This window comes from Ovis aries, chromosome 9 (genome assembly GCF_016772045.2).
Source record: "Ovis aries strain OAR_USU_Benz2616 breed Rambouillet chromosome 9, ARS-UI_Ramb_v3.0, whole genome shotgun sequence".
Lineage (NCBI taxonomy): Eukaryota > Metazoa > Chordata > Mammalia > Artiodactyla > Bovidae > Ovis > Ovis aries.
In genome coordinates, this window is record NC_056062.1 from 87,485,335 (window position 1) to 87,502,128 (window position 16,794).

Consider the following 16,794-nt stretch of genomic DNA (forward strand, 5'->3'; position numbering starts at 1 on the left):
GTACAAAATGGAGCAGGGTGAAGGCTAACAATTTTGTCACGGGAACATGCTGGTCATAGGAAACACCCTTTTGCAACAACAGAAAAGATGACTCTACACATGAACATCACTAGACAAGCAACACAGAAATCAGATTGATTTTGTTACTTATAACCAAAGATAGAGAAGCTCTATACAGTCAGCAAAAACAAGACCTGGAGATCATCGGCTCGTTATTGCAAAACTCAGGCTTAAATTGAAGAAAATGGGGAAAACCACTAGACCATTCAGGTACGACCTAAAACAAATCTCTTATGATTATACAATGGAGGTGACAAATAGATTCAAGGCATTAGATCTAGTAGACAGAATGCCTGATGAATAGGCATTCAATGTTAAACCTCGTGTGGATGGAGGTTTAACAGTGTACAGGAGGCAGTGACCAACACCATGCCAAAGAAAACAAATGCAAGAAGGCAAAGTGGTTGTCTGACAAGGCTTTACAAGTAGCCCAGGGGAGAAGAGAAGGGAAAAGCAAGCAAGGCGAAAAGAGAAAGATTAAACTCAACGGAATGCAGAGTTCCAGAGAATAGCAAGGAGAGATAAGAAGGCCTTCCTAAATGAGCAATGCAAATAAATAGAGAAAAGCAATAGAAGGGGAAAGACTGAAAATCTTTAGGAACATTGGAGTATCAAGGGACCGTTTCATGCAAGGATGGGCACAATGAAAGACAGAAATAGTAAGGACTAACAGAAGCAGAAGAGGTTAAAATGAAGTGGCAAGAATACACAGAAAAAGAACTGTACAAAAACAGTCTTAACAACCTGGATAACCACGTTGGTATGGTCACTCCCCTAGAGCCAGACATCCTGGAGTGTGAAGTCAAGGGGGCCTTAGGAAGCGTTACTATGAACAAAGCTAATGGAGGTGACGGATTACAGCTGAGCTATCTAAAATCCTAAAAGTTGATGCGGTAAAAGTGTTGCACTCTGTATGTCAGCAAATTTGGAACACTCAGCAGTCGCCACAGGACTGGAAAGGTCAGTTTTCATTTCAATCCCAAAGAAAGGCAATGCCAGAAATATTCAAACTACCCTAAAATTGTGCTCAGATCACATTGCTAGCAAGGTTATGCTCAAAATCCTTTGGCTAGGTTTCAGAAGTACATGAATCTAGAACTTCCAAATATAAAATATGGGTTTAGAAAGACAGGGGAACCAGAGATCAAATTGCCAACATTTGTTGGATCACAGAGAAAGCAAGTGAATTCCAGAAAACCATTTACTTCTGCCTCATTGACTACACTAAAGCCTTTTTTACTGTGTGGATCACAACAAACTTTGAAAAATTCTCAAAGAGATGGATATAAAAGACTACCTTACCTGTCTCTTGAGAAACCTACAGGTGGGTCAAGAAGGGACTGTTAGAACAAGACATGAAACAACAGACTGGTTCCAAATTGGGAAAGGAGTATGTACAAGTATATTGTCACCCTGCTTATTTAACTTATATGCAGAGTACATCATGCGAATTGCCAGGCTGGATAAATCATAAGCTGGAGTCAAGATTGCTGGGAGAAATATCACCAACCTCAGATATGCTGATGGTTTCACTCTAATGGCAAAAAGTGAAGAGGAACTAAAGACCCTTTTGATGAGGGTTAAAAGAGGAGAGAGAGTGAAAAAAGAAAACTGGCTTAAAGCTTAGCAATTAAAAAAACAGGATTCTGGCATCTGGTTCCATCGCTTCAAGGCATATAGAAGGGGAGAAAGTGGAAGCAGTGAGATTCATTTTTCTTGGGCTCCAAAATCACTGCAGATGGTGACTACAGCCATTAAATTAAAGGACACTTACTCTGTGCAAAGAAAGCTATGACAAAACTAGACAGCATGTTAAAATTCAAAGATATCACGTCCGCAGCAAAGGTCTGTATAATCAAAGCTATGGTTTTTTTTCCATTTGGTGATGGTTGGATAGCATCACCGACTCAGTGGACATAGGTTGAGGAAACTCCGGGAAATAGGGAAGGTTGGGGAAGCCTGGGAGGCTGCAGTCCATAGTCACAAAGAGTCTGACACGACTGAGCGACTGAACTACAACCTGTCTCAGTGTGAGAGCTCAACTGTTAAAACGGATTAGCACCAAAGAATTGATGCTTTGGAATTGTGGTGGTGGAGAAGACTCTTGAGTGTCCTTTGGACCGCAAAGAGATCCAACCAGTGAGTTCTATGGGAAATCAACCCTAAATATTCATTGGAAGGACTGATGCTGAAGCTGAAGGTCCAATACTTTGGCTACATGTTGAGAAGAGCCATCTCATTGGAAAAGAGTCTGAAGCTAAGAAAGATTGAAGGCAAAAGGAGAAGGGGACACAGAGGATAAGATGGTTAGATAGCATCACTAACTCAATGGACATGAATTTGAGCAAAGTCCTGGAGATGGTGGAGGACAGAGGAGGCTGGCATGCTATGGGCTATGAGGTCACAAAAATTTGAATGTGACTTCAAACAACAATAAGAAAACATATTAGTCTCAACAGCTGGATCAAGGTTTATTTCTCTGGATTTTATTACTGGCCTGAGAGATGAAATAAGGGGATATATTCTAGAAGTGCTCTCTTACATTTTCCATTAGGCATAAGAACCATTCATGTCTCCTTTTTGTGGTTATTACTATCCCTGCTAGTACCACCCTGCTATATGGATTGCATAGCTGAATCAACTAATACAGATTTTCACTATACGATTACACTATATATTAGCGACAAAGACATACTTTCTTAAAGAGTTTACTGAAACGTTGAGTGCCTGCTCCTCCTTCTTTATATCACAATCTAGTATCGGCAAAATCTATTGACACAGAACTTAATATTAACGGTTTAGCCTTTTATTGCCTGATAGATCTTCTTGCTCTGCAAAAAACAGACTTCTGGTTGTACCTCCACTTAGATAATCACTAAGTGAGGAAATTGGTTTTGTCTCCAAGACGGCAAGGTATTTGAATATATTAGTAATACAGGGAGAATGTAATTCAAGCTTAAATTGTGTTGAACCAGTTGAAGTTCTGTAGTTGGTTGTTCTGGTGGTAATGAGATAGGCTGAATCCCAGACTGTAAAAGGAGTCAAGTTTTCCCTTAGAGAAACCTTTGTCTCAACACTTTTTCTGTGCTCTCAAATGCACATGCCAAGCCCTTGAGCAAAATAAAATAAAAATTGATTGCCATGTTTTACATCCTCCCTTTTTGTTTTGGGATTTGGGAAATATTCAAGCAGTATATGATTCTGTATCCTCTGTAGTTTGTCTTTCCTCACAATTCTGACTACTTAAATCTCACTTGCATTTTCAGTCTTGCTCATTCCAAGGACAGATCCTAATTTCATTAGGAGAAATTTCAAGAGCTCAGACAGGTCAGTAATCATAAAATACAATATGACTCACCGAATGAAAATTATACTGCTGACTTTATACATTCTCAACCCTCACATCAACCATATGAGTTCACTATCATTTCCCCCAAATGCACACCCATGAAGAAAAGTTTCCTCGATTAACCAGTATGTACATTTGAAAACACTGAAAAAGGCATCGAGGCACAAACAATTATAGATCAAATTTATTTTCAATCAGCCAGGAGAAGCAATATGTTTTTAATATTGAAAATAAGAATATATTTCAAATAACAATATATAAGGACGGATGTCTATAGTATAGCCTTGGTAGCATAAGGCATACCTTCAAGTTTTACTTTGTAGATTTACTTTTTCTTAATCAAATAAGAGATTATAATTTAGTAGAAAGCAAAAAAGAGTTATGAATGAAGGTTGTTTCCTGTGTCACTTATATTGTATCCCAATTTCCATTCACTATTACGTAATGATGAAATGCTAAGCCACATATCTTGCTTTATTTGTACTGCAAGTATGTTTTATTTTATAAGAGGAAAATGGATTTACTTATACCAGAGACTCTTATGCTTAATTATGATTTCAAGTCAGTGTTTATTCCTGATCTTCACTATTTGAACCTGATCTTAATTCATTGGTAAAAAGTATCAATGTTTACAAAGCACTGTAAATTTTGACCAGAGAGGTTTCCTACCCTTGATGCTGAATATACAGTTCAGCTTTTATTTGGCTAGTTTTGCCTCACCGTGTTGACCAAATTATTCTTATCCAGAGAACATTAGCTTCTTTCTGTTTAGGACTACTTTGTACAGACCTTTTCCCTATCATACCAAAAATGATCAGACTCTCAGAATGCTGTGGTTTCAACAGCTTAGTTCAAATAATGTAAAGCAAAAGTGAACTCAAGAGAAGTTACCCCCTTGGTGACTAAAAAGAAAAATTAAGCAGGTACTTCTTTTCATCTATATTTCCCACTTTGAATATTATGTATGTAGATAAACACACAAGATAAAATTTATACTCGAAAGCAATTGTAGATTTAGTCACTTGCATTTTAACTTGACCTGGAGTAAGGTTGTATACAGCATGTTTTGCTTCAATAAGAAATATTATTGAGAGCTTGCTGGTTTCATACTCTAATATGATACCAAATATAGTCATGCTTGATTTTTCACTCTTGTGGGGAGATGCATTGCAATTTTCAATTGAGAATTACTCGTGGTCATCTGTTGATGTCAGAAGATTTCTTGACTAACATACAACAATGATATTTAAAATGGTCAGGTCAACTCAAAGTGACCCATCATCTTATTGGGTGATAGTTTTGGTTTGTTAGTCAGGATCATAAAATGGTATATCTAGCCTTTCTGATATTTTACAATCAAAAACATTTATTCACATCTCATTCATTTGGAAAACAAGCCTTTTGTGATGAATGATATGATATAAAACTTGGATATATATAACCATTCATTTTTTTATGTAATTCTAACTCATTTGTTTAAAAGGCTAAGTCATAAATCAAATATGTATATTTTAGAACATGCTGTTTTTCACCTTGCGCTTACATTTATACATTTTATAGTTTCTCTATTTATATATAAATCATAGGGCTTATTGACAATTTTCTTTTTGTAGTTCTCATAAACATGATTGCCAGTAGCTTAGCACCCATGTGTAACCTAGCAACGTCAGCTCTATAGCGAATAGGAATGGATGCAAACAAAATGTTATGTGGAAATAAAGAGTTCAATTTTAGAATATTTGTGCATGTATACTGTTACAAAGCACGATGGAATCTTCTAATTCGAGTGAAAGTGCATGGCAATCATATTGAATTTCCTAGCAAATAATATCTTGCCAGTGAAATCTTTCTCCTTCGTTCAGGGAGAAAAAAGGTCTGTTTCAGACTGCACTATTTCAGTTGACTAGGATACTAAATATGTGTCTTCCCTGGCAGCCTATTCACTATAGGTTAGATGAGAAGAGTGTCTTCACATGTTTTCACTATGTGGTAGATGAATCTACTAGATGGAGTTTCAACAATAAAGCTTCCTGACAGTGATGCATTTGCTAATTTCTTAAATAGTTTTAGAATAAAGTTTTATCTTATTTTCAAGGGGCTGTGCTGTATTTTGGGGGGTTGATTTCTTGTACAGACCACAAAAGCTTCCACCTTATATTTTACATGGTAAGGCTTTGACAGATGTATTTAATATCAAGTTCTTTTGGTGAAACTTAACTTCTATAATTGCTATTTATGTTCAGTGAGAAAATAGCATTTTTTTGTATTTGAGTTATAAGGTCATAATGGAAATGTCTCAGGTATTGAGGGAAAGTTGCAATTTCATAGGATTATTATTTGTATGATGAGTAGACTCAGGTATGAGGGGAAACACATACTGGTGAATATCTTCCATTCAATAGAGAAACTTTTATTCTGTTTCGAAGTCAGAGTTACTTGGCCTTTCTGCATTTGACAGCTAGTTCACTGCACTTTAAGAAATCTTAGAGCTCTAAGGAAGATTGAAATAAGAGACAATGGGATAAGATATGGGCTGGGCATATAATTGTGCATTTAAAATGAACGCATAGAATTGTAAGACTAGAAACCTTCTGCTCCGTAGTAGAGATTCTCCCCAACCCCTTCAAATAACCCAAGTTTTGGTTATTTAAAAAAAAAAAATCTAACCTGAAATGACTGTGATTTTTGGCTATAATCATGACTAGGCTCAACACTGACATCTTCCCCTCCCTATCCCCCTAAATCTCTCTTCCTTTGAAGAGCAGAGTTAGAATAAGGAAATCCTTAAGGAAAGGGCCAGATATTCTTAACAAAATAGTCTGATTTCATCTGTATATGAAAAGCTTGGTCATTTGCTTGATTTGGTTTGAGGTGAACCACAGTAAATAAGTGAAAGGATATCCTTTACATGAGACACCGTCCTCTGTTCCTGAAGATATCTAGTTACATTAGGCTAGACCAGTTGCATAGAGTTCATACACCAAATGTCATTACAGAATAATTGGCCACAAGTGATGATGCTATGGGAGCTCCGGTCAGTGCTCTGATTGGTCAGGAAAGTGACACTTCAGATGTGGCACGTGGGCGTTAACTTCCGCTTCCTGCAAAGATGTCTCAGTGGGGGGTCATACTGGTGAAAAACGATCTTCATTTTTGGGAACTTGAGTTCCTCGAGGGCAGAAATGATCTCTGTGATTTTATCCAGTATCTACTGTCGTACCTTATATACTATAATCTTGTGACAAAAGGTTAATCTTTTTCTTTACAATTAGAGTTTTGGATCTGTTAGATCTGTAACAAGACAAAGCAGTTAAGTAAGATATGCCCTTAAAGAGGAAATGAAGGTTAAAGTCATCTAGAGGCATGAACTGATTGCCATAAAATACTGTAACATGGTGAGGTTGATCTAAAAGTTACTGTGCTTGTATTGCAGGTTTGGTTACAGAAGTACGGCTACCTTCCACCGAGTGACCCCAGGATGTCGGTGCTGCGCTCTGCGGAGACCATGCAGTCCGCCTTAGCTGCCATGCAGCAGTTCTACGGCATTAACATGACGGGAAAAGTGGATCGAAACACAATCGAGTAAGTCAAGGGCCCCTGCATTTTCTCCGTCTCAGTTCTTGAGCCAAACTAAGTAGTCTGAAGAACTCTAAGTGAACTTTACCAGCCACCAATGGAATGGTTTGTCTCGTGTGCACTTCTTTGGAACTTAGTAGATCCAAAGAATGTATTAAGCTCTACTTTAACTCCGAACTCCCTTGAGATTTCATTAAAACACACACACACACACACACACACACACACACACACACACACAATTAAGGTTACTTACCCGGAGTTTAGCAATACATTTTCCAAATAGGAAAGAAAATACCAACAGTGGGAGTCAAAACAGCTGGACAGCGGAAGCCGCTATAAGAATGGTGATCCGTAATGCGCTGGAGCTGGCTCCTGCGACTGCAGGAAGCGGAGTGTGTGCAGCTCTTTCCCCAAATGACGTCATCACAGTAGCTTGAAATTGACCAAAGTCGAAATATTGAAACAAAGGAAAATGAGAAGCAGAGCAAATCAGAGCTCTGTTTTCGATGAGGAGAGAGTCAGAGAGCCCGCTAATAGTTTACTAGCGTTCTGTGAGTGACAGTTCTCACACTAGTGAAATCAAGGGAAGAGTTTTCACTGAAAAGTCTGTGCTTTCAATCTTTTAGTAACAAAGGGCTTATTTCTACTCTTTAATAATATTTGCTATTTTATTTATTGTTTTAGCAATCATTTGTTCAGTTATTTATTGAACCAGTTACTCTTTCCTGGGCATTTTATCTGTGAAAGACTCAAAAAGACAGAGTCTCTTCTTCAAAGGCACTTAATTGCAGCAATTACTGTCGCTTAAAATCCACCCTTATAGCCCGTTCCCACAACTTGTTAAGAAAATACAGCGTGCAAGGGCCAACAACATGGATATTTCATAGCAGATCTAGTAATCCACATGTGTTTTAGCAAGTCATTCACAGAGTCCAATTTGAAAAGACAAACCTGGTCAAAATGCCACTGTGAGTTTTTTTTTTGGGGGGGGCGTCGATCACACAACTCCTCAGTATGGACTATGACAGTCATCATGAGCCATGCAAGGGGCATCAATGGCAGTGTTGGAAGGAAAAGCATCTGGAAGACAGAAGTCAACATTTGCCGCAAGTAATTTCTATGGAGATTCACAGTTGGACAATTCCTAAACAAGACGACATCAAGAATAATGTAGTAGATATTCTGGTTTCTGAGACCAATAAACACCTGAACATAGAGAGAATGAACAAATCTTGAATAAGTATTATAATCTGATGAGCTTGTAAGTTCTAACTTGCACAGTCATATCAATCAACAGACTCAGTATAGATATTCTTCGATTTTATAAAATGATGATTTATTAGAGAAATATTTTTGGAGAAAAAATATTTTTTGGAGAAATAATATCACTATCTCAGCAAAAACATCCCCCAAATAAATAAGATGTTAGTTTTGGCAGAGAAAAATTTAAAAGAAGCATAAAAATAAGACAAGTAATCATCTTGGTAAGCTTCATGTAGACTGGTGACTCATTTTAATGACAGTTCAGCAGATCATGTCTTAAGGATATTTCCATGCTAAAAACCAATACTTATTAAGTACACACTGTTCTGTATTTATAACTGTTTCAACTGAGGGGTAGTCGTGATAAAAACACCAAAGTATAAAATATTGTATCTGACTGTCTTAAAAGAAATCAGAGCAAAACAGATACAGCTCTTATCATATAGCAAACACAACTGATTTTATACTTAATTCCTTATTGAAACTTTATTATCTCTGCTTCATGTTATGTTCTGAGTGAAAGATACAAATTAGAGAAACATAGAAAATAGCTTGAGTAGCACAGTACATCTTGTAGCAAGACATCATGATCAGTGTTATAACGCAAAGAAGAATGTGCCTGAGTTACCAAGGTCCTTTTCAATGGGAGAGGAAAAGAAAACACGAAAGAATTCTAATAATGAGTATAAAGATTTTCCAAAGCTTCCATTTTTTCAGAGGGTAAAATGAGAAAAAGCAGAGACAGTGAGACAGAAATTAACCAAAGGAGCAACATTTGAAAAACAACTTAGGTTAAAAAAAACTGGTAGACAAGTTTGTGGATATTTGGTTGTTTTTTCTTCAGTGGGGGAAAAATAAATTATGTGCATGTGAGCAAGGTATAAAAATCATTATTTAAAAATTGAGAGTAAAATAATATAGTAGTTGTGGCAACACTGATAAACAAAAAGAATAAAGTGTTATTTTGCATTCTGTGATTTTTTTCATGTTCTCTATTCATCAAAATATTTGCCTTGTTATTATTGATAATTGTTGATAACAATGTGATCCGACCAGTTCATCCTAAAGGAGATCATTCCTGGGTGTTCATTGGAAGGACTGATGTTGAAGCTGAAACTCCAGTACTTTGGCCACCTGATGCGAAGAGCTGACTCATTGGAAAAGACCCTGATGCTAGGAAAGATTGAGGGCAGGAGGAGAAGGGGACGACAGAGGATGAGATGGTTGGATGGCATCACCGACTCAATAGACATGAGTTTGGGTGGACTCTGGGAGTTGGTGATGGACAGGGAGGCCTGGCGTCCTGTGGTTCATGGGGTTGCTAAGAGTCGGACATGACTGAGTGACTGAACTCAACTGAACTGAACAATGTGATGCTGTAGTTTATCGACAGTTATGTCTGAACATATTTTTCATTGATGTTAAAGTCAATGAAAATTTAGTTTTTCTATTAGAAATAAAAGGAACTTCAAGTTAACTGTATAGCTAGACATAGTCATAAATTATTTTGCCACAAGTACACTGTAAGTTCCGTAACATTGTCAAATAGCATTATTGTTTCTAGATAGCAAAGGGGAAGATGATTCATTCTTTCAGTGCAGGGAAGAATTATTTGTGTCCATTGAGTCCTTGATACTCAAAATACTTCAGCATTTATAATGATCAATATATATCAACCCTACACAATAGGGAAGATAAGAATACATTTTTCTCTCTACTTTTTTAAAACTGAAAGTCAAAGTCTAAGTGAAGTCCAAATTAGTTTCAGAGTCCAGAATTTCTGACATTTACTTGGGGAACTTCCCACTATACCGTGCTGTGTACCTTTGAGAAATGGCACATTTTTCTTAAATACATAAAATATTTGGGCTCAGGTATATATAATTAATTCTTACATATTAATTTATGATTTTAAAATTGTATTTTGCTTCTAGTACTTATGGTATAACTATGATGGTATAAATATGATGCTAGTCATACTATTTCTGTCATCAAAATAAGAAAACAAATAACAAATGATTGAAGATTAAACAGTTTGCAAGCAGTCTGATAAAAATAAATTCATTACCTCCCCTAACATATTGAAAGAGATACTTAAATATTAACTTTGATTTGCATCTGTGAAAACAGAATGAAGAATTAATATAATGCATTCTTTGAAAATAAGAAACCTGTTATCAATATTCGGAATAGAATTTTGAAATAGAATTTCTATTTCTACCAAAATAGAATTTTGGTACTGCTGCCCTATTATCATCGGAATTCTCTCTTAATAGTATACTATCAAATTTTCGTTTTAGTCATAACATACCTCTTATCCAAAATAAATACAGTGTTAAATTTTTAAGCAAAATCTCCAGCAAGTCCTGTGTTTTGTTGCTATGTATGATACAGAACTCTTTCATCCCAACATTGTAAAAAGTGTTGTGGACAAGCCTTCTTATTCCCTAATGCAGAGTTGATAACTTTTTATGAAAATTATGGCTCAGTTCTAAAAACAATAAATTGTGACCTGGAAAACAAATTATGTTAGTTATGCTTATTGCTGCTACTGCTTCTGCTGCTGCTAAGTCCCTTCAGTCGTGTCCGACTCTGTGCGACCCCATAGATGGCAGCCCACCAGGCTCCGCCCTCCCTGGGATTCTCCAGGCGAGAATAATGGAGTGGGTTGCCATCTCCTTCTCCAATGCTTGAAAGGGAAAAGTGAAAGTGAAGTCGCTCAGTCGTGTCTGACTCAGCCACCCCATGGACTACAGCCCACCAGGCTCCTCCGTCCATGGGATTTTCCAGGCAAGAGTACTGGAGTGGGGTGCTATTGCCTTCTCTGAGTTATGCTTATCACTAGATACTAAAATGAGACCGCTGGTTCCTATAAAAGGTGTCATTTGTGTCTCTCCCACATTTGAGAGCCCCTGCTGATCACTGAAAAGACTCAAGGTGGATAGGTTTGATTTTCTAAAGTAGCTAAAAAAAGGTCTTTGTCAGGAGATAATAGAAGAGGAATGCATGCAGGATTCATTTGAACCCTTCATGTGGAAAGGGGTCTGAACAGTTTGTAACCCTTCTTTGGCAGGATGATGTAAAAAGTACAGAGGTGTAGAGAAAGACATGGGTCTTTTTCTGGCATACAGTGGATCAGATTCCAGACCAAGGGAAAGAATTGTGTCAGCGTGAAGGCTTTAAAGTAAAATTACTGTTACAGCATTATAATGAACGATCAACTAAATAAGCAGCCTTAAATTTAAAACCAACCAGTTTTTCTGCTTTTTGTTTGTTTTGGGTGTTTTTTTCTTTAAAGGAATTTTTTTCTAACTCAGTTATTTTGGAATTGAGGAAGCACCTTTTCCTTTAAGTGGAGTGTTATACCTGGTAGATATTTCTAGGTGAGCCCATTAAAGCCTTGTTAATGCCTCATCACTTTCCCTTCCTAGACTGTGATGCCTCCTCTGTCCTTTGTATCATTCTCATTGTCACTCATACTAGAAACCCTGTGGCTTCACTTGCCTCTTGTCTGTGTTTCCCTCTGAAAAATCCCGTGTGTTCTTAGTCACTCAGTCATGTCCGACTCTTTGCGACCCCATGGACTGCAGCCCGCCAGGCTCCACTGTCTGTGGGGATTCTCCAGGCAAGAATACTGAAGTGGGTTGTCATGCCCTCCTCCAAGAGACCTTCCCAACCCAGGGATTCGACCCAGGTCTCCCGGATTGTAGGAGGATTCTTTGCCAGCTGAAATATCAGGGAAGCCCCCAGTCGTGAGGTATTTGTTACTCAGGATACTCAGCTCAGATTATGCACCAGTTTTGTAAGTGTAATCCCTGTAATTACACAACTTAAGCAATTCTCTGAGCTTCTGTAATATCAGATGTATGTTTGGTAACGATCCATGCTGAAATTGCATTCTATCATTTTACATAGTCAGATTATAAGCTATGAACTTTTCATCTAAGTTTTATTACATAAAATATGTACTATAGTTGGAGACCTAAAGTTAATCAGTGTTAAAATAATGTCTTAGGATTCATTTGCAGATTCCATAAATGCTTATCTAATTTTAGACTCTTGTTTTAGTCAGTTGTTTCCTTTTGACAGACATTTGATGGATTCAATCTATAAATCTTGGATAATTAAAAGTGATGATGCCAATTATGATCATCCCTATATTATGTTAAAGACGTTAACCATTTTCAAGCAACAAATTTGCTTACTACTTTAAGTGGCATGTTTTCAATATAGAGCTTTTGAATTAATTAGCATTAGTATTGGAGAGATAGTAATAAATACTTACATTACATCCACCCCAAAATGAGCTCACTATCATAAATTGCATTGGTTCTTCTAAATTATTGGTTGCTTCACTAATTTTAGTAAGCAAGCTTAGTTAAATTCCATAGGTGAAATAATCTGTGTTATGCATAAAATGAAGTATTTTGCAAGAACACAAAAATATACTAAGGTGGTAAGAGTCTAATATGTTTTAATAGTAAGTATTTTAAAATTTTAGTTTAACTTTTTATGTATACAATGTTATCCCCCAAAGAATACTTGATGGGATTTTTAAGGTGATCTTTCACTGTTTCTCTCTCCATATATACAGTGTGTGTGTTCACACACACACACACACACACACACATATATATTTACAGTCACATATATACCTATACATTTGTATACATATAATAGATAGTCTCAGTAATTCTGTTTAATTTATTTACACCATGCCCAGAAATTTGTCTTAATTAAAAATTAAAGACGAAATAAGTAGCTTTATTCAAAGAATTGTCATGAGACAGTTGTGATACTTGAACTCGATTTTGGAATTCGAATATTTATTTAGATGTATCAAGAAGCATACGTTTTTTGGTTTACTTATCCATATGTTTTATGATTTTTTATTTTTTTGTCTAAATTATCAAGTTAAGACTCTCTTCATTTTCAATTTGGATGTAAAAGATAGATCTATCAGTTATTACAGTTTTTTCTTTATTATTTTTGAATATAGAAGTGGTACTCAAAGTTATAACATTATAGCATGGGTCAATACACATTTTGGTAACTACAGGGGGTTGGTTGATAGCTAAATGAAGGGTCATTAGAACCCAGTTAAAGGTGACATATGAAAGCTTAAATAAGAGCTGACACTATTAACAGAGCTTTTGTTCACATTGCAGATCATGGAGTCTTAATACTTTTATTCTCTTTGCATGGGTTTTTAAGTAGTTTAACTTTGCAGTTTCATCTTTATGAATAACATGTGTGTCCATGCAGACAGCTAACGAGTTGACAGAAAAGAGATTCTGGACTAGAGTGAGCTATCAGTCTATCTACATTTTGAGCCCTAAGTTAATTAACTTTTGAAAAATTTCCTTCATGATTGTTGAACTTAGCGCTGTGAATGCAAGCAAAACCTAAGAATTTTTAAGGGAATCAAAATAAGCCAATTTTAAAAATTTCTAGAACGATTTCTCTGTCAACTTTAATAGTAGATGTTACTCTTACCTTTCCTTAGAACTTTGAGAAGTTTGGAGGATAGAAACCTGTTTAATATATTATGCTGATGAATACTTTTCAGAGATTACTAATGCATAAAGCACAAAATATATATTTTCACATCTTTTTCTCTTGGTAAAGTTAGATATATGTGCACAAAGCTACTGCGTGGCACAACCTCAACCCCAAAGGGCTGCATTCTCATCTTAATCAATTGAGGAGGTGCCTTCCTGCAGCTCCACTAGGGCTATCAGGGGCATGGACTACAGCTTGAAGGGACCTCTTGGAGTCATACAATGGGTAGCCCCAAATGTTTGACATAAATGCCCAACTCATTATTTTTTTTTTAACTGAAGCTAATGAATACTGTTTAATGTATAGTGACTCTTAGCATTACTGCAAACTTGTTTAGAAGCTTATGGTTACATTACTTACATAAAGCAGAGGATAGTGTACCTGTTGTTATGTTTGTTATCAAAATAGTAGAATTATCACTGTCTTGAATAACAGAGTGCTTTAGGTCAGCATACAAGTCAGCGTGAATTGAAATCTGTATACTGCTGTTTCTACTACTTCCTGTAGTAGAAGTGCAACTACTTCCTGATATTTGTAAAATAGTATTAAGGCATCCGATCCCATCACTTCATGGCAAATAGATGGGGAAACCGTGGCTGATTTTATTGTGGGGGGCTCCAGAATCACTGCAGATGGTGACTTCAACCATGAAATTAAAAGACGCTTACTCTTTGAAAGGAAAGTTATGCCCAACCTAGACAGCATGTTAAAAAGCAGAGACATTACTTTGTCAACAAAGGTCCATCTAGTCAAGGCTTTAGGTTTTTCCAGTAGTCATGTATGGATGTGAGAGTTGGACTATAAAGAAAGATAAGCACAGAAGAATTGATGCTTTTAAACTGTGGTGTTGGAGAAGACTCTTGAGAGTTGCTTGGACTGCAAGGAGATCCAACCAGTCCATCCTAAAGGAGATCAGTCCTGGGTGGTCATTGGAAGGACTGATGCTGAAGCTGAAATTCCAATACTTTGGCCACCTCATGGGAAGAGCTGACTCATTTGAAAAGACCCTGATGCTGGGAAGGATTGAGGGCAGGAGGAGAAAGGAACGACAGAAGATGAGATGGTTGGATGGCATCACCGACTCAACGGACATGAGTTTGGGTAAACTCTGGGAGTTGGTGATAGATAGAGAGGCCTGGTGTGCTGTGATTCATGGGGTCGCAAAGAGTCGGACACGACTGAGTGACTGAACTGAACTGAATTGTGTTATAATTATTAGTTAATAATAATAACATTACTATGTGCCAGGAACTGTTCTTAAGTATTTCATATGATTTAAATAGTTTAATTCTCACATTAACTCAGTAATAGTACAGTTGTTTCATTTCAAAGAAGAGAAAGCTAAAGCATAGAAAGATACAGTGGAGTGACTGATAGCCCAGGGCTTGTGAATCAGTGGAGGGGAAGGGAAACCCTGGTAGTTTGGCTCTAGAATTCCTGATTTCAACTTATATAATGTAACTTTTCACAAGAAAATTGATTTTAATTTTTAAGTGGAATTAATTTAAGTGAAGATATTAGTGATCTGCCGAACTAGTTTCAAAGTGTTCTGGGTTCTAAACAGTTAAATCAATACTTAATAACAGTATGATATTTATGAAAATTGGGTGATGCCATTATTTATACCTTGATTTTACAGAATGTCTCTCTTGGAGGCTACCATCCTCAGCGCCGTGCTCATTCCCCATGTCTTTGTTCGTTTTGGAATGTCAAGTTAAAATTCTTAGCAAGTAAGTCAATAGAGAAACGCAGGTGCATATGTATTGTCACACTGAAAAAGGAGAAGTGCTTTAGTAATGACACTTCCGAAAAAAAGTGCTACTTGAAAATAATACGCACACAGACACGCACTTCAACACCTTCTTTGCATAAAGCTATTATCTTAGCTGAGACAATCAGTCAATTTTACTTTTTGCATCCAGTATTACATTCTTCTGTATAGGTGAATATGGGATTTATCAAATTGATATGTGATTGCAACTAACATTTTGGTGGATGATAACTAGAAGTGGATCACCAGACTTTACCTGAATAGCAACATTAATATGCTAATTTTGCTTTTAGTGTTAGACAGCATTTAATTCATTGATAAGTTCTAATAAACACTGACCACTCTTTATGTCATGGAGAACTTAAAAACTGTATGAGAAACAAATGCTTATAGAATGAATGAGTAAGCGGCTGGAATCACATAAAGATCCTGAGGACAGATTTAGCTCTAACACTGCATGGCACACTCAGTGTCACCGTGTGCCCTGATCATATTTTGGAGACTTGACATATTTCAATAGTTAATACCTGCTAATATCTCTGTGCTAGAATATTTAGATATATATATATATTGATGAGGTTGACATAGAATTATCTTGACCAATGCCCATTAAGTGTTCTTTATTTTTTTAAGTGTTCTTTATGTTAAATTATTAGTTTATATTGCCTTATGCCTGTTCTTGTGTTTATTTCTTACACTTAAGTCATCTACTTTATGATTTAATCATATATGAAAGTTTCCACATAATATCCATCTATAGAAGCATTTGTGCAAGGCACAGAGCTATGAGCTACAAAGTCTTTAAGAAACGTATAGGATCGTAGGGGGCGGGTCATTATGTGCGAAAAAAAAATTACATGAAGACCGTTCATTTGCTTCATGTTCCTCATGGGAAACGTCACTGGGTCCGGGCCCCATACAGTGCTCTCTGGCTAGACACACAGGCTGGTGAAAGACAGAGGCAGACAGGTACCCGTTGGTTATACACTGTCATATGTGCTGTGTTGAGATGTAAACTGTCCCTGTGCAAGTTAAATACTGAAGGAAGATCAGGATTGTCAGTGTCAACAAGGCGGAAAAAGCATTCCAGACGGAAGTCACTGTATGCAAAGGCAGAAAGGGATTTGGTTCTTGTAGGGAAAGAGCAACATTAGCCTAGACGGCACGGTCAGGCGCTCTTGCCCTACAGCCTCTTATTCTGGCCCCACGT

General features: G+C 36.8%; 1 protein-coding gene across 1 annotated transcript in view; it reads left to right on the top strand.

The window, feature by feature from the left end:
• MMP16 (matrix metallopeptidase 16) overlaps nucleotides 1-16,794 on the top strand; it is a 388,312-nt gene that overhangs the window by 177,462 nt on the left and 194,056 nt on the right. Inside the window, exon 2 of the mRNA XM_004011852.6 lies at nucleotides 6,843-6,991. Coding sequence (XP_004011901.1) covers nucleotides 6,843-6,991 — 149 coding nt within the window. The remainder of the gene's footprint in view (nucleotides 1-6,842; nucleotides 6,992-16,794) is intronic.